The sequence below is a fragment of the Schistocerca piceifrons genome, chromosome X (genome assembly GCF_021461385.2).
Source record: "Schistocerca piceifrons isolate TAMUIC-IGC-003096 chromosome X, iqSchPice1.1, whole genome shotgun sequence".
Classification (NCBI taxonomy): Eukaryota; Metazoa; Arthropoda; class Insecta; order Orthoptera; family Acrididae; genus Schistocerca; species Schistocerca piceifrons.
Genome location: NC_060149.1, coordinates 899,935,610 through 899,957,335, shown reverse-complemented (window position 1 = coordinate 899,957,335; position 21,726 = coordinate 899,935,610). Strand labels below are relative to the sequence as shown.

General features: G+C 39.7%; 1 protein-coding gene across 3 annotated transcripts in view; it reads left to right on the top strand.

Annotated features, from left to right (window-relative positions):
- LOC124721554 (glycine betaine reductase ATRR-like) overlaps nucleotides 1–21,726 on the top strand; it is a 314,803-nt gene that overhangs the window by 218,300 nt on the left and 74,777 nt on the right. For all 3 annotated transcript variants that reach the window (XM_047246588.1, XM_047246590.1, XM_047246589.1), the window contains exon 15: nucleotides 19,304–19,505. In XM_047246588.1, coding sequence (XP_047102544.1) covers nucleotides 19,304–19,505 — 202 coding nt within the window. The remainder of the gene's footprint in view (nucleotides 1–19,303; nucleotides 19,506–21,726) is intronic.

The window sequence follows — 21,726 nt, the reverse complement described above, 5'->3', positions numbered from 1 at the left end:
TAATTACATAAAAATAAGAGATTTTTGTGAGAATATTGACCATAAATGCAATTTGAATCTTATAATCACTCTGAACAACAATCCAAATCATGTTTTTAACATAGGAAAATAGCCTATTGGTTATTATGTGCTCAATAAATGTGCAAAGAGCTGGCCCAGTAGAATAGCTCTTTTGAAACCCAAAATGTAATTGATTAAGTATCCAATTAATATTCAGGTGGGTGACAATCCTGGTGGACATTACCTTCTCAAAAATTTTAGAAAATCTACATCTACATCCATACTCCGCAAGCCACCTGACCGTGTGTGGCGGAGGGTACTTTGAGTACCTCTATCAGTTCTCCCTTCTATTCCAGTCTTGTATTGTTCATGGAAAGAAAGATTGTCAGTATGCCTCTGTGTGGGCTCTAATCTCTCTGATTTTATCCTCATGGTCTCTTCGCGAGATATGCATAGGAGGGAGCAATATACTGCTTGACTCCTCAGTGAAGGTACGTTCTTGAAACTTCATCAAAAGCCCGTACTGAGCTACTGAGCATTTCTCCTGCAGAGTCTTCCACTGGAGTTTATCTATCATCTCCATAATGCTTTCGCAATTACTAAATGATCCTGTTACAAAGGGTGCTGCTCTCCGTTGGATCTTCTCTATCTCTTCTATCAACCCTATCTGATACAGATCCCTCACTGGTGAGCAATATTCAAGCAGTGGGCAAACAAGTGTACTGTAACCTACTTCCTTTGTTTTCAGATTGCATTTCCTTAGGATTCTTCCAATGAATCTCAGTCTGGCATCCGCTTTACTGACGATCAACTTTATACGATAATTCCATTTTAAATCACTCCTAATGCCTACTCCCAGATAATTCACAGAATTAACTTCTTCCAGTTGCTGACCTGCTATATTGTAGCTAAATGATAAAGCATCTTTCTTTCTATGTATTCACAGCACATTACATATGATGTAAGGTATGACACTGGGTGGTAGTTATTGACATCTGTCAAGTCACCATTTTTATAGAGAGGCCTAACCATGGCATATTTCAATCTTTCTAGGAAAATGGGCTGATTTAATGATGCATTAACAAGTGCTAAGGACATTACATATTATGGGCCACAACTGTTTAGTGCCATGTTTGGGATATTATCCATGCCATATAAACTTTTACTTTTTAGAGTCATGATGATCATCTTTATTTCATATGGGGATGTGAGCTTAATTTTTAATTCACTGAATGTCCTCTGTACTGCTGCTCCAGTGTACTGTTTTGCTTTCCCATCTGAACTATTTGCACCAATTTTCTCACCTGTTTTTGAAAAGTAATTATTAAAAATATCTACTACACATAAATTTTCTTTTACAGTGATCCCATTACCTTTAACATAAATTATGTAATCTTTTATAGCTTCTTTCTGTGTCTTTTTTCTAACAATATTTCATATTGATTTAATTTTATTATGTGATCTGTCAATATAACAAGATATGCATACTCCTGAAATTTTTTACAACTTTTCTATATATGTTAGAGTATTGTTTGTAATAAGAAAGTACTTCTGGGTCATTACTTGATTTGACTATTTTTTATAATTTCTTCTATCATTGTGGAGAGACACTGATAAATGTATTGATCCATGGTTTCTTTGATCACTCACTATTATTACATTTATCATTTTAGGAAAAGTTCTTTCAAAAATGGATACAGACTCATCGAGAAATATGTTGAATGTAGAGTTAACATTAGATTCATTGTAAACTTCACCTGAATCAACACTTTTTAAGCCTTCTTTAAAATCTTCATTGTTTTCTGAGAGTGTTTCCAAACTGTAGGTGGACCTGTGTTATATAATGTGTCTAATTGTGCATCATGATGTGACAGCCCTTTTACCACTGGATAAGCATGTGTCTAACTTCTGCTTGTTGAATGAATACATTATCTGTGAGATTGCTCCCTGCCGTCGTTGGATAAGCAGCTGCAGCAGCAAGTCGTATACTCCTAGCTCACTCATTTGTTACATAGATTAATTCTTAATTTCTTTGCGTGTTTTTGGTACTTGCATTGTCTAATTCATAAATTTTGGGCGTATTATAGTATTTGAGAGTTGTATCATCGCGTTTTGGTACCTGAATAGTGTAAATTCGCGTAGTCGGTTGTCTTCTGTTTTTGTTTTGAATGGCCAGTGTCGGTTGGTCACAGTCTGTGTGCTCCCTACCGTCGTTGGATAAGCAGCTGCAGCAGCAAGTCGTATACTCCTAGCTCACTCATTTGTTACATAGTTTAATTCTTAATTTCTTTGCGTGTTTTTGGTACTTGCATTGTCTAATTCATAAATGTCTGGCGTATTATAGTATTTGAGAGTTGTAGCATCGCGTTTTAGTACCTGAATAGTGTAAATTTGCGTACTCGTTTGTCTTCTGTTTTTGTTTTGAACGGCCAGTGTCAGTTGGTCACAGTCTGTGTGCTCCCTGCCGTCGTTGGATAAGCAGCTGCAGCAGCAAGTCGTATACTCCTAGCTCACTCATTTGTTACATAGTTTAATTCTTAATTTCTTTACGTGTTTTTGGTACTTGCATTGTTTAATTCATAAATTTTGGGCGTATTGTAGTATTTGAGAGTTGTAGCTTCGCGTTTTAGTACCTGAATAGTGTAAAATCGCGTAGTCTCCTTCCGCCGTCAAGCAGTGTGTCAGCAGTGCGCAAGTAGCAGCATTACTGCATTTACTAGGCAATCTTGTATTTTAATAACCGTTTAAATTTTGTGTCGATTTGTTTGCGCTCTCTGTAGATTAGTTCTGACGTTCTTTGCACAACAGTTTTTAGCATGGATAGGGACTGCAACTGCTATGTTCGGATGCAGGCTGAGTTGGCATCCCTTCGCTCCCAGCTTCAGGCAGTGTTGGCTTCGGTCACACAGCTTGAGGCTGTTGCCAATGGGCATCACTGTGGGGTTCCAGATGGGGGTTTGTCGGGGACGGCCAGCTCATCCCACGCATCCCCCGATCGGACTACGACTGTGGTTGCCCAGGATACTGCCCTCATTGAGGCTGATCCCTCACCTGTGGTAGAGTGGGAGGTCGTCTCAAGGTGTGGCAGGGGGCGAAAGACATTCCGGAGGGCTGAACGGAAGGCCTCTCCAGTTTGTCTGACGAACCGGTTTCAGGCTCTGTCTCAGGCTGATACTGATATTCAGCCTGACATGGCTGCTTGTCCTGTTCCAGAGGTTGCCCCTCAGTCTGCAAGATCTGGGCGGTCGCAGAGGGTGGGCTTACTGGTAGTTGGGAGCTCCAACGTCAGGCGCGTAATGGGGCCCCTTAGGGATATGGCATCAAGAGAGGGGAAGAAAACCAATGTGCACTCCGTGTGCATACCGGGGGGAGTCATTCCAGATGTGGAAAGGGTCCTTCCGGATGCCATGAAGGGTACAGGATGCACACATCTGCAGGTGGTCGCTCATGTTGGCACCAATGATGTGTGTTGCTATGGATCTGAGGAAATCCTCTCTGCCTTCCGGCGGCTATCTGAATTGGTGAAGACTGCCAGTCTCGCTAGCAGAATGAAAGCAGAGCTCACCATCTGCAGCATCGTCGACAGGACTGACTGCAGACCTTTGGTACAGAGCCGAGTGGAGGGTCTGAATCAGAGGCTGAGACGGTTCTGCGACCGTGTGGGCTGCAGATTCCTCAACTTGCGCCATAGGGTGGTGGGGTTTCGAGTTCCGCTGGATAGGTCAGAAGTCCACTACACGCAACAAGCGGCTACACGGGTAGCAGGGGTTGTGTGGCGTGGGCTGGGCAGTTTTTTAGGTTAGATGGCCTTAGGCAAGTACAGAAAGTGCAACAGCCTCAACGGGTGCAGGGCAAAGTCAGGACATGCGGGGACCAAGCAGCAATCGGTATTGTAATTGTAAACTGTCGAAGCTGCGTTGGTAAAGTACCGGAACTTCAAGCGCTGATAGAAAGCACCGAAGCTGAAATCGTTATAGGTACAGAAAGCTGGTTGAAGCCAGAAATAAATTCTGCCGAAATTTTTACAAAGGTACAGAAGGTGTTTAGAAAGGATAGATTGCATGCAACCGGTGGTGGAGTGTTCGTCGCTGTTAGTAGTAGTTTGTCCTGTAGTGAAATAGAAGTGGATAGCTCCTGTGAATTATTATGGGTGGAGGTTACACTTAACAACCGAGCTAGGTTAATAATTAGCTCCTTTTACCGACCTCCCGACTCAGCAGCATTAGTGGCAGAACAACTGAGAGAAAATTTGGAATACATTTCACATAAATTTTCTCAGCATGTTATAGTCTTAGGTGGAGATTTCAATTTACCAGATATAGACTGGGACACTCAGATGTTTAGGATGGGTAATAGGGACAGAGCATCGAGTGACATTATACTGAGTGCACTATCCGAAAATTACCTCGAGCAATTAAACAGAGAACCGACTCGTGGAGATAACATCTTGGACCTACTGATAACAAACAGACCCGAACTTTTCGACTCTGTATGTACAGAACAGGGAATCAGTGATCATAAGGCCGTTGCAGCATCCCTGAATATGGAAGTTAGTAGGAATATAAAAAAAGGGAGGAAGGTTTATCTGTTTAGCAAGAGTAATAGAAGGCAGATTTCAGACTACCTAACAGATCAAAACGAAAATTTCTGTTCCGACACTGACAATGTTGAGTGTTTATGGAAAAAGTTCAAGGCAATCGTAAAATGCGTTTTAGACAGGTACGTGCCGAGTAAAACTGTGAGGGATGGGAAAAACCCACCATGGTACAACAACAAAGTTAGGAAACTACTGCAAAAGCAAAAAGAGCTTCACTCTAAGTTTAAACGCAGCCAAAAGCTCTCAGACAAACAGAAGCTAAACGATGTCAAAGTTAGCGTAAGGAGGGCTATGCGTGAAGCGTTCAGTGAATTCGAAAGAATTCTATGTACCGACTTGACAGAAAATCCTATGAAGTTCTGGTCTTACGTTAAATCAGAAAGTGAGTCGAAACAGCATATCCAGACACTCTGGGATGATAATGGCATTGAAACAGAGGATGACACGCGTAAAGCTGAAATACTAAACACCTTTTTCCAAAGCTGTTTCACAGAAGAAGACCGCACTGCACTTCCTTCTCTAAATCCTCGCACGAACGAAAACATGGCTGACATCGAAATAAATATCCAAGGAATAGAAAAGCAACTGAAATCACTCAACAGAGAAAAGTCCACTGGACCTGACGGGATACCAATTCGATTCTACACAGAGTGCGCGAATGAACTTGCCCCACTTATAAGAGCTGTGTACCGCAAGTCCCTAGAGGAATGGAAGGTTCCAAATGATTGGAAAAGAGCACAGGTAGTTCCAGTTTTCAAGAAGGGTCGTAGAGCAAATGCGCAAAACTATAGGCCTATATCTCTGACATCGATCTGTTGTAGAATTTTAGAACATGTTTTTTGCTCGTGTATCATGTCATTTCTGGAAACCCAGAATCTACTCTGTAGGAATCAACATGGATTCTGGAAACAGCGATCGTGTGAAACCCAACTCGCTTTATTTGTTCATGAGAGCCAAAAAATATTAGATACAAGTTTCCAGGTAGATGCCATTTCCTTTAACTTCCAGAAGGCGTTCGATACAGTTCCGCACTGTCGCCTTATAAACAAAGTAAGAGCCTATGGAATATCAGACCAGCTGTGTGGCTGGATTGAAGAGTTTTCAGCAAACAGAACACAGCATGTTGTTCTCAATGGAGAGACGTCTACAGACGTTAAAGTAACCTCTGGCGTGCCACAGGGGAGTGTTATGGGACCATTGCTTTTCACAATATATATGAATGACCTAGTAGATAGTGTCGGAAGTTCCATGTGGCTTTTCACGGATGATGCTGTAGTATACAGAGGAGTTGCAGCATTAGAAAATTGTAGCGAAATGCAGGAAGATCTGCAGCAGATAGGCACTTGGTGCAGGGAGTGGCAACTGACCCTTAGCATAGACAAATGTAATGTATTGCGAATACATAGAAAGAACGATCCTTTATTGTATGATTATATGATAGCAGAACAAACACTGGTAGCAGTTACTTCTGTAAAATATCTGGGAGTACGCGTGCGGAATGATTTGAAGTGGAATGATCATATAAAATTAATTGTTGGTAAGGCAGGTACCAGGTTGAGATTCATTGGGAGAGTCCTTAGAAAATGTAGTCCATCAACAAAGGAGGTGGCTTACAAAACACTCGTTCAACCTATACTTGAGTATTGCTCATCAGTGTGGGATCCGTACCAGATCGGGTTGACGGAGGAGATAGAGAAGATCCAAAGAAGAGCGGCGCGTTTCGTCACAGGGTTATTTGGTAACCGTGATAGCGTTACGGAGATGTTTAACAAACTCAAGTGGCAGACTTTGCAAGAGAGGCGCTCTGCATCACGGTGTAGCTTGCTCGTCAGGTTTCGAGAGGGTGCGTTTCTGGATGAGGTATCGAATATATTGCTTCCCCCTACTTATACCTCCCAAGGAGATCACGAATGTAAAATTAGAGAGATTTGAGCATGTACGGAGGCTTTCAGACAGTCGTTCTTCCCGCGAACCATACGCGACTGGAACAGGAAAGGGAGGTAATGACAGTGGCACGTAAAGTGCCCTCCGCCACACACCGTTGGGTGGCTTGCGGAGTATAAATGTAGATGTAGATGTAGATGTAGATTGCTACTATCTTTTTTAACTTGGTCATTTGCTGTCAGAGTCTCAGTTTGGCTTTAGGGAGGGAGTATCCATAGAAAATTCTGTACCAACAATGAAAGATCCAGGCTAGAGTAATGACAGTATTATGAAAAGGATATATTACTATTCGCCATATAGTGGAGATGTTGAGTCACGGACAGGCACACCAAAAAGACTGCTAAACAAATGAGCTTTCAGCCAAAAGGTCTTCATCTAAACTAGCCAAAAAGGAAAAAAACACACACACGTATTCACGTATGCACAACTTGTGCACACATGACAACTGTCTCTGACATTGGCAGTGAGAGAGAGAGAGAGAGAGAGAGAGAGAGAGAGTACTTCAGATGAAGGCCTTTTTGGCCAAAAAATTACTTTTTTAGCAGTCTTTTTGTTGTGCCCCTCTGTGACTCAACATCTTCACTATATGGTGAGTGGCAATCTATCCTTTTCATAATATTGAAAATTCCATACATTCTTTTGTGTTTGCAGCACTAGCAGGGCAAGGTGATAGATTGAGGAAAGTAGGTATTATATTTGATTTAACAAAAGGATTGGATTGTGTGGACCACACAATACTTTGGCATAAGTTGGAACAAAATGGGATTAGGGAAATATCTCAGCAATGGTGAACTTCATATTTGGAGAGTAGGAACAGAATGTTGTCCTCTGGTGTCCACAAACAGGGAAGAGGGTTGTAGTTGACTGGGGTCATGTTAAGTGCCACAGGGTTCTGTTCTGCATTCATATTTGTCTCCTACCTGTTCTAATGTTAGCCTCTTGAAGTCTATGTAGAGATTATTTTTGGTCCTAGTATTAAGTCTGTGCTTTGCACCGTTTTTTGAGAAAAGATATATGTTAGTATCAACAAGGACCATTAATAAATATATCTATTGTGAAGTAATTGTGACAGTACCATTGTTTTTAAGAGGTCTTGGCCGAACATTCTAGAACTGGCATCAGATTAATTCTAGGGTGAGAGTTTCCAATGAAGGTTGTAATCCATTTGTATTCCCAAACACTTAACACTTTCTACTTCTTATAGTTCATTGCTGGAATCAACTAGTTTAACCATTTGGCCACTACACACAAGCCTATGTGGATGCCTCCTCACCCATGCTGATTGTTGCTGAATACATCTAATACGCTCAGCATTTGTCAGCCAAATGTTTTTTTTTTTTCCCCTAGGTTTTATGCAGGAATTGGGAGAAGTGGAGTACTTCTTTACAACATTTACTCTATTTACTGTAGTCTTTAGCAACATTGCCTTGCAGCAAAGCATGAAAATGTGGAATTGACAGTATCCACAGAACGAATGTTAAAACATTATATATGAGGGCTTACAGCACACTATAAATTGTGGTGAAATTCTGTCAGAAGTGATGACACTGAACTGACAAAGAAATCAGGCACTGTATGTTTAGTCAACATATGGTAGATTTACAGAAAACTACAAAATGTTGTGCATGACTGCTGAAAGTGCTAGCTTCAAACTCACAACAAAGTTAATTATTGTACACTGAAATGCCATCTGTTGGATTTTGTGCAAAAGATAATGTTTGAGGAGAGAGTGACAGTAGTGCTGCAAGTAAATGGACTGTATGTTTCACCTCATCTAAATGATAAGTAAGCACGTGTCTCAAAACTTCTACAACAGTTGACCGTACAAAGGGCACATCGGAGCTGAACCACATTCAGGGCATAGCACAGTTTGACTGTTGTGGCAGTCTACCACAGACAGAAGATTAATAGCTTGTGAAACTGTTCACAACAGCACTTGTGAGGGCTTCCTCATAAGAGGTCACTAGCATGATTTTCCTTATCTGAAACATAAGCATATTGGCCAACCACTCCTCCTCTGAATCTGATGCTGAGTGGAAAGGGACAGTGCTTAGGAAGACGATCCATTGTGCTTGCAATATCTTTGTAGCTTGGGTGTAGTAAAATGTGGGTCAGTATCCAATATCAAGGTCTGGGGTACTTCCTCTATGGCAAATATGTTTGTCAGTGGCCTGATCATTGTGAATGTATTTGTTGCTTGCATGTGCATTACATACAGGAAATTACAAAGTGAATTAGCTACTAAGAGCCACCTGGAACCATTAAATTCTGTGTTAAAGTCTATGTGCACTCCCTTCCAGGGTTGTTCTGGCTTGGGCCTGGATGACTCTTATTGTGGACATGAATGGAAGTCGCAAACCATTTAGTCTCTCTCAGTGTAGATTTTCGGTCATTATGTGTGACATGGTGTCATCACCTTAATCATACTCATACTTCAGTGCAAATGGTGGAATAGCAGGATGATTACAAATAAAATTGGGGATGTAATGATGACCTGGAATCTCATTTCCATGGTAACTAACAAAAGGACATCTGATGCATTAAGATGGTGTTGCAAAGAGAAATTCATTTTGTAGGGTGTGACTGTATGCTTGGATAAGTTCTCCAGCATCCCATACCAAACTGATGACAATATGCCACAAAGCAGATCATCAAGGTCTATAGTTCGATATTTCGGGCTATTTTGTGCACCGTAGTGGTGAATTCCTCTAGGCATCGTGCCCATCAAAATTGGCATCGAGATCCATTTACAGGCAAAATAGGGCATTGGCATGCCATAAGATGGACCTTTAGTGAATACCAAAATTTTAGTTGCTCAGGAATAAGGCCCATCTTCGCAACTGTTGTGCAATTTTCTCAACTAGCTTTGGTTAGAGGCTGAACAATGCAATCAGTGCCTTATGGGTTTTACGAGGGTAATCCCAAAAGTAAGGTCTCCTATTTTTTTATAACTACATAGACCTATTTAGTTCTACAATGGTTTACATCAGTTTACAGCTTGAACATTTAGCTACTTTTTGACATAATCACCATTTCTGTCGATGCATTTTTGTAGATTCTGTGGCAGTTTTTGTATGCCCATGTCATACCAGCTCACCGCCATGTTTCTCAGAAAGTTATGAACCTCTTCTTTCATCACCTCGTCATCGGAGCTGAACGCTTTCTGGCCAAATGTTCTTTTAACTCAGGGAACAGTTGATAGTCACTGGCCGCCAAGTCAGGACTATAGGGTGGGTGGGTGATAGGGAACAGCTGATAGTCACTGGCCGCCAAGTCAGGACTATAGGGTGGGTGGGTGATTATGTTCCACTGAAACTGTTGCAGGAGAGCAATGGTTTACCAAGCGATATGTGGGCGAGCATTGTCATGGAGAATGTGTACACCCTTGGTCAACATTTCTCTTCTCTGGTTCTGAATTGCCCATTTAAGTTTATTCAGAGTCTCACAGTATCTGTCAGAGTTAATTGTGGTCCCAGCAATTCAGCTCCGATGACGAGGTGAAAGAAGAGGTTCATAACTTTCTGAACAGCTTGGTGGCGAGCTGGTATGACATGGGCATACAAAAACTTCCTCAGTGTCTACAAAAATGCATCGACAGAAATGGTGATTATGTCGTAAAATAGCTAAATGTTCATGCTGTAAACTGATGTAAACCATTGTAGAAATAAACAGGTCTATGTACTTATAAAAAAATAGGAAACCTTACTTTTGGGATTACCCTCGTATTATACAAAGTTTGGTACCATATAGGAAAATATGGAACCTCCTGACACAAAAATTATCTTTAGACCTTTCTTTTCCACCTGAGAACAATTTAACTGAGCTGGTGATAGTGTATTTGAGGCAAATGCATTGGTTGTTTTGTGGCATTTGTGTTTTCTGAGACAAAACCACACCTATACTGTATCCACTAATACTGAAGCATTTTCCTGGTGTAAATGTTGTCAGGCAAGGAGCAGATCTGAGGTACTCCTTTAACTATGTAAATAATTTCTGGAATGCCTCTGACTATGCAAATCTGACACATTTTTGACTCTGGTAGTTCAATGGATATGGAATATGAGCCACCTAAGATATAAACTTACTGTAATAATTTACTTTCACCATGAATGACTGCAGCTGTTTCAGCTTTATAGGGACTTCAGGGTGTGCCATTGTATCCACACATTTCACTGTGGGGTTTAAAATATCCTTACTCAATATGTGTCTTCATTATTTAATGACAGACTCAAAGAAGCTGCATTTATTAAGCTGATAATGCACAGCATTTGGCATGAGTCTCCCCTCTCCCCAATACTACCTAGAGAGGTTATACATGCTGCTCACTTTTACGGTTACATCTACATCTATATTATACATACTGAAGTGTCGCTTCTAGTTTCACTTGGACCAGGACTTCTTCTCTAATGTGAGGCTCAGAATTTTAAATAGAGCCCAAGTCACAGTCTACAACTATTCAGAATTAACTTTTGTTGATTGAAAGTGTTTCACAAACAGGCCTTTGTTTAGGAATACTATGTCCATAATAAGTTTGTTTCTACATCTACATACATAATCCGCAAACAATTGTACAGTGTATGGTGGAGGGTACCTTGTACCACTACTAGTCATTTATTTCCCCATCCCACTCACAAACAGAGCAAGGGAAAAATGACTGCCTACATGCCTCCACACAAGCCCTGATTTCTCTTATCTTCATGGTCCCTAAGCAAAATATAGTTTGAAGAGAGTAGAATAATTCACCAGTCAGCTTCGAATGACAGTTCTCTAAGTTTCCTCAATAGTGTTTCACAAAAATAATGTCATCTTCCCTCCAGGGATTCCCATTTGAGTTCACAAAGCATCTCCATAATACTTGTGTATTGATGAAACCTACCAGTAACAAATCCAGCAGCACAATTCTGAATTGCTTTACTGTCTTCCTTTAATCTGATATGGCAGAAACTGCAAACGCCAAAGCAGTACTCAGTAATGGGCTGCACTAGTGTTCTATATATGCTCTCCTTCATACATAAGACACACTTTCATAAAATTCTTCGAATAAAACAAAGTTAACCATTTGCTTTCACTACTACTGTCCTTATTATTCCATTTCATATTGCTTTGCATCATTACACCTAGAAATTTAATCAATGTGACTACGTCAGGCAGCATACTACTAATGTTGTTTTTCAACACTATGGAATTGTTTTTCCTACTCATCTATAATAACTTACATTTTTCTGCATTTAGAGCATACTGCTATTCATCACGCCAACTAGAAATTTTGTCTTAGTCACCTTGTATCCTCCTGTAGTCACTCAACGATGACATTTTCCCATAGACCACAGTGTCATCAGCAAACAGCCACAGATTGCTACTCATTCTGTTCATCAGATCATTTATGTATATAGAGAATAAGATCAGTCCTATTGCACTTCTATAGGGCACTCCTGAAATACCTTTTTCTCTGATGAACACTCACTGTTGAGCACAATGTGGTGGGTTTAATCATTTAAGAAGTCTCTGAGCCACTCACATATCTGGGAACCTAATCTGTATGTTTGGACCTTCATTAGCAGTCTGCAGTGGGGTGACATGTCAAACAATTTCTGGAAATCTGGGAATATGCAAGCTGCCTTTTGCTCTGTATCCAGTGTTTGTGGGATATCATGTGAGAAAATGACAAGCAATGTTTTGCACAGATGATGCTTTCTAAATCCATGCTGATTTGTGGACCGAAGCTTTTCCGTCTCAAGGAAATTTATTACAGTCAAGTTCATTCAATATATGGTCAAGAATTCTGCAGCAAACTGAAGTCAAGGTATTGGTTTGTAATTTTGTTATCCATTCTTTTACCTTTCTTGTATACAAAAGTCATGTGCAATTATTTCGAGTTGCTCGAGACTCTACGCTGGGCAAGAGATACATGATAAATGAAAGATAACTAAGGGACCAGTGCCATAGAGTACTCTCCGTAAAACCAAATTGGAATTCTTATTTGTTTTCAACTCTTTCTGTTGCTTCTCTGTGAGAGGGATGCCTATTACTATGTCCCCCATATGAGACTGTAGGACAATCAAATGATGGTATGTTGGTATGATTCTCCTTCCGCTGTCTTCTATTGCCACACCAGACTGGCCAGTGAGTGACTGACTAGAAATTTTTGATCCAGTTAGCACCCCCCTGTGGGTCCGAGGATTAGAATAGGCCCAAGGTATTCCTGCCTGTCATAAGAGGTGACTAAAAGGACTCTCACACATTTCAGCCTTTCCGTGATGGTCCCCTGTAGGGTTTAACATCCATTTTTCAAAATTTTCTCGAACAGCGAGTCAATTGTGGATTGGTGCCTTACATGGTGCATCATGTCCATCATGCCTTGAGATCTTTAGCCCACTTTCTCGTCTTTGCGCTACAGTCCAGCTCATTCTCCATCTTTTGGCCGAGGATGCCTTCCTGGTTGCGTTTTCCACCATGCACTATGCGGTGTCACTTTTTGTGCCAACGATGACCATGGACTTCTTTGCACCTCATGTCCAGCACAGTAGCCAGTCCATTGTGGTGGGGCTGCAATGCACCTTGTTGGTTGTAGCCCCCTGACAACACAGGGATCGCTCTGCTGATGCCTGCACCGTTAACTCTTCACATATGCCAAGGAGTAGATGCCCATTATCCTGGGGCATCGGGACTCCCAGCAGTGGCCATCCTGCTGGGTGGCCATTGCTGTGGCTGGGTGGCACCCGTGGGGAGGGCCCCTGGTGGGATTGTGTAGCATCAGGGTGGATGACACGCAATAAAGCATACTGCGTCATCACTTGCTGGTGATCAAACACCAGCAGTCTCTAAGCGTTCCAAGGCCCAGTACAATAAGAAAGTACAACCCTATATCATTTCCCTCCCTGGCCACACCATGGAAGGAACGTCAGGCTAACGATGACAGCGAACCTTTTTCACCCCAGTACCTCGTATGTATGAGAACTGATGGGGACTCCTTTGTTTCAATGAAGCCACAGTTTTTTGTAGTGCATTTAGAGGACAAGTTTGTGGAGGTGGAGGGCTTGTCCAAAATGCGATCTGGGTCAGTCTTGATAAAAACAGCATCCTCTGCCCAGTCATGGACTTTACTGGCTTGTAACAAGTTGGGGGATGTTTCTGTTACCGTCACGCCACATAAGACCTTAAATATGGTCCAGAGTATTATCTTCCACTGGGACCTTCTTTTGCAGTCTGACAATGAGCTGCATGCCAAGTTAGTGACAAGGTGTTCATTTCATGCGGCACATCCATCAGGATTCAAGGGATAATCACGTTGCCACCAGTGCCTTCATCTTGGCCTTCAAGGGTAATACCTTACCAGAGAACGTCAAGTTGATGGTCTACCGCTGTGATGTCAAGCCATATATCCCTTCCCTGATGCAGTGTTTTAAGTGCTGGAAGTTCAGCCATATGTTTTCCCGCTGTAATTCCAGCATCACATGTCAAGATTGTGGATATCCACCACATCCCAATAATCCATGTGCCCAGCCACCCATCTGTGTCAACTGACTGTGGAGAGCATCGTTCACATTGCCCACCAGACTCCAGGGTTTTATCATATGATCTAAGTTTTAGCACATGTCCTTTGTCCCTCTATGTCCTCCAACCTAGTGCTTTTAGGGTGGAGGTTTTAATGTGTTGCAGAGTGACTGGCTTCACCTTTTTATTCTCATGGTCAGCCAGCCATGGTAATCTGTTTTGTCCTTTTAATCCCTTCTACCTGTGTTTTGCGTGTCTGTGGTTTTCTTCTCCCCTCTTGTCCATTTAAGTGTTTGTTGCCCTTCCATCATTCTTGTGGTTTTTTCCTTTCTCTCAGTTTTGTGTTGTCAGTCTCGCTTGTTTTATTCTCACCCTTGTGACATTGTTTTGTTCTGAACAAGGGACCGATGACCTAGCAGTTTGGTCCCTTCCCCGTCTTTTAAACCAACCAACCAATCCAGAATTTTCTTGGGTTCTCAGCAAGATCTTTTGCTATGGTATGATTGTGAAAGCTTTGTATGCTTCATGCACCAATGTTTTTATAGACACACAAATTTCCACTAACTTTTACATGTCATCATTTGTGTGTTCTTTTTCAAACTGAGAGTGCAACAGCCTCTGCTTTTGTAGAAATGGCATATTGTAAAATGTGAAGCTGCTACAAGAACAATTAAAAATATACAGCAGCTTCATGTGTTGCAATACATCACTTCTGTGATTTATCAAAGCTGTGGAACACATACAATGAAAATTATATTAATCTTTGCTTCCTCAACATTTTCTGAAGTTTGTTATTAAACTGCTTTGGATCTTTTCCATCATTAATCCACTTACTTCATACATACTTCTCCAAAATCTTATTGGCAATATGTTTAAACTTTGCCCATAATTTCTCTGCATTCATCATATTGGAACTAACTGATGGTCATTCATTGTCTAAGCAGGATGCTAACAACTGCTTAATGGCTCTTTCTAGGAAGAATACTCCTGTAGCCTTCTTGATGGGTTTGCTAACTTTAGTAATCACCATTGTTATGATGACATCACAATCACTTATCCTTGTCTCTACGCAGACACTGTTCATAAGGTGAGGTCTCTTTGTTGCTACAAGGCCTAAAATATTTCCTTTGCATGTGGACTGTCAAAATAACTGCTCAAGACAGTTCCCAGGAATTCTGTTCAAAACTGCTTCCCAAGACTGTCTGTCACTACCACCTGCAATGAATCCATAGACATCTCAGGGTATACTCAGTAGGTTACAGTCACCTCCAACTGATATTGCATGATCTGGACAGTTCCATGTTACTGAGCATAGGATTTCTTTGAATGATTCTAAAACTATCACGGCATGATTGGGTGGCTGGTAAAAACATCCAATAATTAATGTGAGTTCACCTAAACCAGTAAACCATGTCCAGTTGACTTTACAGTTAGACTCAATTTTGGCCTTAATAAACACAACATTCTTTTCAGCTGTAATGAACATACACCCTCCCATGGTATCTAATCTGTCTGTTTGATTTAAGTTCCAGGCCTCACTAAATATTTTGGAGGTTTCTATTTTGGATTTCAGCTAGCTCTCAGTTCCAAGAGTAACTTGAGTGTGACAGCTTTCCTGGAGGGAAGTAAATTCAGGAACTTTGTTACAAAGACTTTGACAGTGTACTGCTGCAATTAGGTCATCAATGTAATTAACACACTGTAGTATGCTTTGGATGGCGCGTATCAGATAATGTTGAAAAATGAAAGACAGACCACAATCCCATATGGAAGCCTTTCATATATATACTTGTCAAATGGGGTCTAAGACTTGCTATATTTCCACCTTCATATGTAACTGTAACTATACTTTGTCTAGATCTGCTTTTGAAAAGAATTAGTTCCTGGGTAAATTTGCTACCATTTATTTAGGATGTTATTGGGGTATATGTCTATATTTCATTGAATATTTTTTGTGGACTCAAATACATCAAAAAGCATATCAAACTGTTTGACCTTTGGGATTTCCCAACTGCTAGATGAAATAGGAGAGACCACCTCTGGTCTTTCAGACTGTCTAGTTCTTTCTAAATATGTTCTGTTCTGCAAATAAGACTTGTCGTGCACAACATAATGGAGGATGTATTTCCAACTAAAGAGATGCATGAGGCTCAAAGTTATTTTCACTCCCATGTTGGTCCATTTAATTCATGTTATCCCTTATGCAGCTTATCTAAATCATTAAATGGAATGTATTTTGATGTTAGGTTCACTTTATCGAATACTTGCTGAGTACCCGGCATTGCCCAGATATGTATTTATTCCAATCTGCTATTAATTCATCTCTTCCATCTGCACTCTCTGTCCTTCTCCTCCTCCTCCTCCTCCTCCTCCTCCTTCTCTCCCTGTCCATCTTCTCCTCCCCCACTCACTGTTAATCTCCTCCTTCCTCCTCTCTCTTTCCATCTCCTCCTCTATCCTCTCTCTGTCCATCTTCTCCTCTGTTCTCTCTCTGTCCATCTCCTCCTCCTCCTCCTTCTCCCTCCCTCCCTCCAGCTATGATTAGCGATTAACCACATTGACCTAAAGAGTGGCACTGAGCCATATGCCTACTATATTACTAACATCTGATATGCACCTGTGACAAGCGTCAACAATACTGCTTACATCCGTGACTTTGTTGTGAATTTTGGTAATTTCCCTCTTTTACTGAATACATCTTCTGACATCCTATCAACAGATTCTTTATTATTAATTAATTCTTGCACTGACAGAAAATTTGAAACTGCTTAGATCCTCCTTCAAGTTGCCAACCAGCATGATTCTATTGGTTAAATGGCCTTTCACTCCTCTTACTTCTTTGTTTACACTGTCTATTTTATCCCCTAAGATTTTTGTGAGCTGTTTAAATAAGTTGTTGTTGCTGCCTAACATTCTCCAGTGATCAAATCCATGAAAAGGGGAGCATCAACTACTTAAGCCTCCATCTACAGCTCCCTCTCCATGACTTTTGTCATGTAAATTGCCATTGTTCACTAAAGACTGCACATCACCACTGTCTTGTTCGAAGCCTGCATTCTCATCTACCTTCTGTTCCTGACCAACAGCTTCATCTAGATCACTTATTAAAAATAAGTTACTAATTAATTAATCTAAACATAAAGTTCTTCGCACAACTGAAACACTAAGATGAACAAAGTAGATGATATTAATGTTTTAAAGTACTTTCTCAGTTGTTGAAGTCCATAATGTTGATTGTAACATGTCTGATTTTGGTTTCAAAATTCAATCTCTCTCCTCTAAGTTTGGCTCCAACATATTGCTCCACAGTCCTGGTTCATATTTGTAGATTATCACGTTAATTCTATTTTCTCTACAGTTGGCGTAACTGAAACTCAAAACAGCATTAGCACTTTATCCTCTATTAGTTTGGAACCTAGCTCCTTCACCATGTGTAGACATAACTTCTTTTCCAATTAAATGTGTTTTATTTCTTCACAGTTAAAATGTCATAAACTTACTGCAATTTAAACTCGATGAAATATAAATAGTTAAGATGGGTGGTTTAACTAAATTAGTTAACTTCCTCATATTTAGTGTCCTGGAATTCTTCACAAGAATAAGATCTGGATGTGTATCCATTCAGTGTGCTAGGTAAATTAATTAAAAGATACACTTTCATACAAGTTATGACATTTTATTACTCAGAGTGACACAGATGGTCTGTCGTAAATACCAGATCAACAGCAAACCCTGAACCCTCTGAGTCATACCCTTATATACACTTTCAAACAATTACTTCATTGTTGACTTTACAGTTTTAAGATATTACCATTAAGAAATATCTCCTCAGGTTAATTTGACATACGTACAGAAATGTTACAATGGTTAATATTCATTTCATACATACAGATCAGCCAGAACACAATGTTATCACTTGAATTTACATCAGATATGCAGACCAAAAAATGATCAGTTTCATTAATTACAAAATAACAAATCTAAGTACAGAGTTCCTGCCATGTTTTCAACAGATCTTTGACTAGAGTTTTTGGCCAGTATTAACTGTAATTCTGTCTTTTGCTCAGAAAGTACCTCTTGCGATTTTTTTTACGTGTGTCAGTTTCATTATTTTGCAAAATTTTATAACTATTCTGAAAACTAGTAAATTTTGTTACATACATTTGTACAAATTTGGATAAAAGCAGTTCTCATGTTATTCCAAACATTTCTTTAAATATTTTGGCCAACAAAATGAAAATGAGTGATATGGTATAACACAGTTTCATTATATGTTAATTAAAACAGAATATGACAATTTAAGATGCTCCTACCAATTGACTTAGTTTTGTTGGTTTGATGTGTTGGTATTTGATAATCATCTACATATTACATCATTAACAAGGTAGAGATCACTGGTTGTGACATTTAAATTATCATTTTAATTTGAATCCAGGTGCTGACTTGCCCTGAAATATGACTCTAAAAATGCTGATAAGCTGCTGAAATGAAGGAGATCCAGATGGTAGTAAATCCTATATTGTGCTGACATGTTACAGGCAAAGCGTATTATCAGAGTGCTGGATGATGGGCTTTGCCCGGGATGCGCCAGCACAATATAGGATTTACTACCATCTGGATCTCCTTCATTTCAGCAGCTCATCAGAATTTTTAGAGTCATATTTATATTGATTGTGATTATGGCTGCATATCTCCATAAAGTCCTTAAGTTTGATCTATGTTTTCCAAAGTGGTCTGCTACATTTCAACTGGCAGAAGAAGTATTGCAACATACTAATCAGTTATCTCAACTGAAGACCCAAGGACATTCACAAGCCTACAGTGTATCCTAGTTTTAATTGCTTTAATTTGATTACCAGCACAATGACTTCCTGGACTTTTTGTGTAAAAGAAGTGGATTGAGGAATGCTAAATACAAATAACAGACATGTGACAAGTAGTTGTCAGTGGTTTCTGCAGCATGGGCTATTAAACTTACATTGAACTTTGAGGTGTACTTATTACACTTGATTGCTGCATTTTTATCTGGGCTCTTGTAAAGACCATTTTATTTGATTTGTCAGTGTAGTTTAATATTACTGCAGAGAATTACAATGTGATCACATTAATCATAACCTGTTCATGTCATAATTTAAGATGGCAGGCAAATGTTTAGTCAGTTCTGTGACATGTTGGTATGTGGTGTGGTAGGATTAGCTCATGAAGAAAGATGACTTTCACTTTTACTTACTTCCATTACAGAGAAAACTAATATAGGATTTCTTCCAGGTGATCTCACTCTACTGAACATGGGACTGAGTGACGATGAGTATATGTGCCTGTCTTATGAAATTGACGTGATAATACATGCTGCAGCAACAGTAAATTTAATTTACCCATACAGAGCTCTTCATGGTCCTAATGTTCTTGGGACAGACAATATATTGAGATTTGCTCTAGATAACAAGATAAAACCAATACATTATATCAGGTTAGTGGTTGTAATACATAACAAAATTGTACATTCATAAATGAGTTAATTACAACATTTTTTTTCCTGTACACTATATATATATATATTTTTTTTTTCTGTGATCCAACTCATATGCAAGAAGGTGAATGTTGGCTGTATGAAAATGTTAAATTAATTTAAGTAGAATAAAAGATTTAAGCAAGTATAAAAGCGATGCTTAATGCAAATTGAAAAGAGGATAAGTTCTTCATACAAAAAGAGGCAGACAATGTATGTAGTAAGTATGAGGGTGGTTTGAAAAGTTCTCGTAAAGGAATAGAAAAAAAGTACTCACATCATTGAAAATATTTTTATTTTTCAATGTAGTCTCCTTATAGATTAATGCACTTGGTCCAGCACCTTGAGCCCATCTCGAAAATGAGTTTCCACCAGTCCTGCAAAATAATTGTCAACTCCAACTATCGATTCTTCGTTTGAAGTGAATCCTCATCCACCAAGAAAAATTTTCAGTTTTGGGAAGAGATGGAAGTCTGATGGAGCCATATCAGGTGAATAAGGTGTGGCAACACTTCATACCTTAGTTTGTGTAATTTTCACATGGTGACAGCACAGATGAGTGGGCATGCATTGTCTTGATGGAAGATGACTTTCTTCCTTGATAAACCTGACCTTTTTTTGCACATTTTTTGTTGTAATTTGTCCAGGAGGTTAGCATAGTTTTCTCCAGTAATTGTTTGCCCAGTGGGGAGATAATCTACAAACAGAATCCCCTTCGCATCCCAGAACACTGATGCCATGACCTTTCCCACCGAAGGAATTGTCATTGCTTTCTTTGGTGGCAGAGAATCAGCACATTTCCACTCCTTTGGCTGTTGTTTTGTTCTGGGGTATAGTAGTGCACCCAAGTTTCATCTGTGGTCACAAACCAATACAAAAAATTTTGTTTGTTTCTCCTAAAATGGGCCAAACATTGTTCCGATATGTCCATTCTCATGCAGTTTTGGTCCAGCGTCAAGAATCACAGTACCCATCTTGCAGATAATTTTTTCATTTCTAATTCTTCAGTTAAAATGTGATATACCCTTTTGGATGACATCTGGGAAGCGTTAGCAATTTCATGCACTTTCAATTGGTGACCCTCCATGACCATTTTGTGCACTTTTGCAATGATTTCTAATGACACATCATGGCCACCCACTGAGCGGATCATCATCTAAGTTCTCTCGACCAAATTTAAATTCATTTGCCCATTTGGCAACAGTTGAATATGAAGGAGTAGAGTCCCCCAGTGTATTCTGGAAATTGGCTTGAATGTCCTTCGCTTCCATACCTTTCTTTACGAAGTACTTAATCACTGCTCAAATCTCGATTATATTTTTTTTTTTTTTTTTTTTTTTTTTTTTTTTTTGCAAATCTCTACATGGGACAATAACAGATCCACATCACCACCACAGCTCTTTTCCAAGAGCACTGACATGGCGCATGTTTACAGGCAACAGTCCAATGAATATCACATGAACAACTTGTTGTGCTAGCGCTGACCTCTTGTGGTGACTCCGAGAACTTTTCAAACCACCCTCGTAAACCAAGGAAATGGAAATGGATGGCAGGTTGTAATGTTTTCCTTTAGGAATGAGACTTTTTATCAAAAACAGTAAGTAATGGAATAAGTGTCAATATAGTTATGACAAAGTCAGAACTCAATACTAATGTGCTGTTTAATTGAAGTATGACTCGTAGTGTTTTCACAACCACCCTTGAAAATGTTGCAAACTATATTACACTCACCAAGATTACCCAAAATGCTATCAATTGAATACTAATGGACAAGGGATAAGATTTTTAGAAATTGGTGCAATATTAATATTAAAAATATACATATAGGCTCACATTTCTCTTAAAGAGTTAGAAGCTGTTGATGATTTCATGAAATGATGATTGGAAGAAGATTAGTGAAGATATCAAATCATTGCTTTAGATTTTCCCTTTCTTCTATTCTGTTTGTAAATGCTACTGCAGTTGTAAATTGAGGTGAAATCAAAGTTCAAAGATCTGATATTTGTGGGGCATGGACGAAATTATATGAACACCCACCTGATTTGGTAACAATCCTCATGACAGGCTGCACCATAAATGACAGTACTGCCTGTGAAGTATCTGACAACTCTGATGACTTTGTGGAACTTTCTGACAGTTTAAAACTGTGTGTTATACCAGTAATCACACATAGAGCATTGGC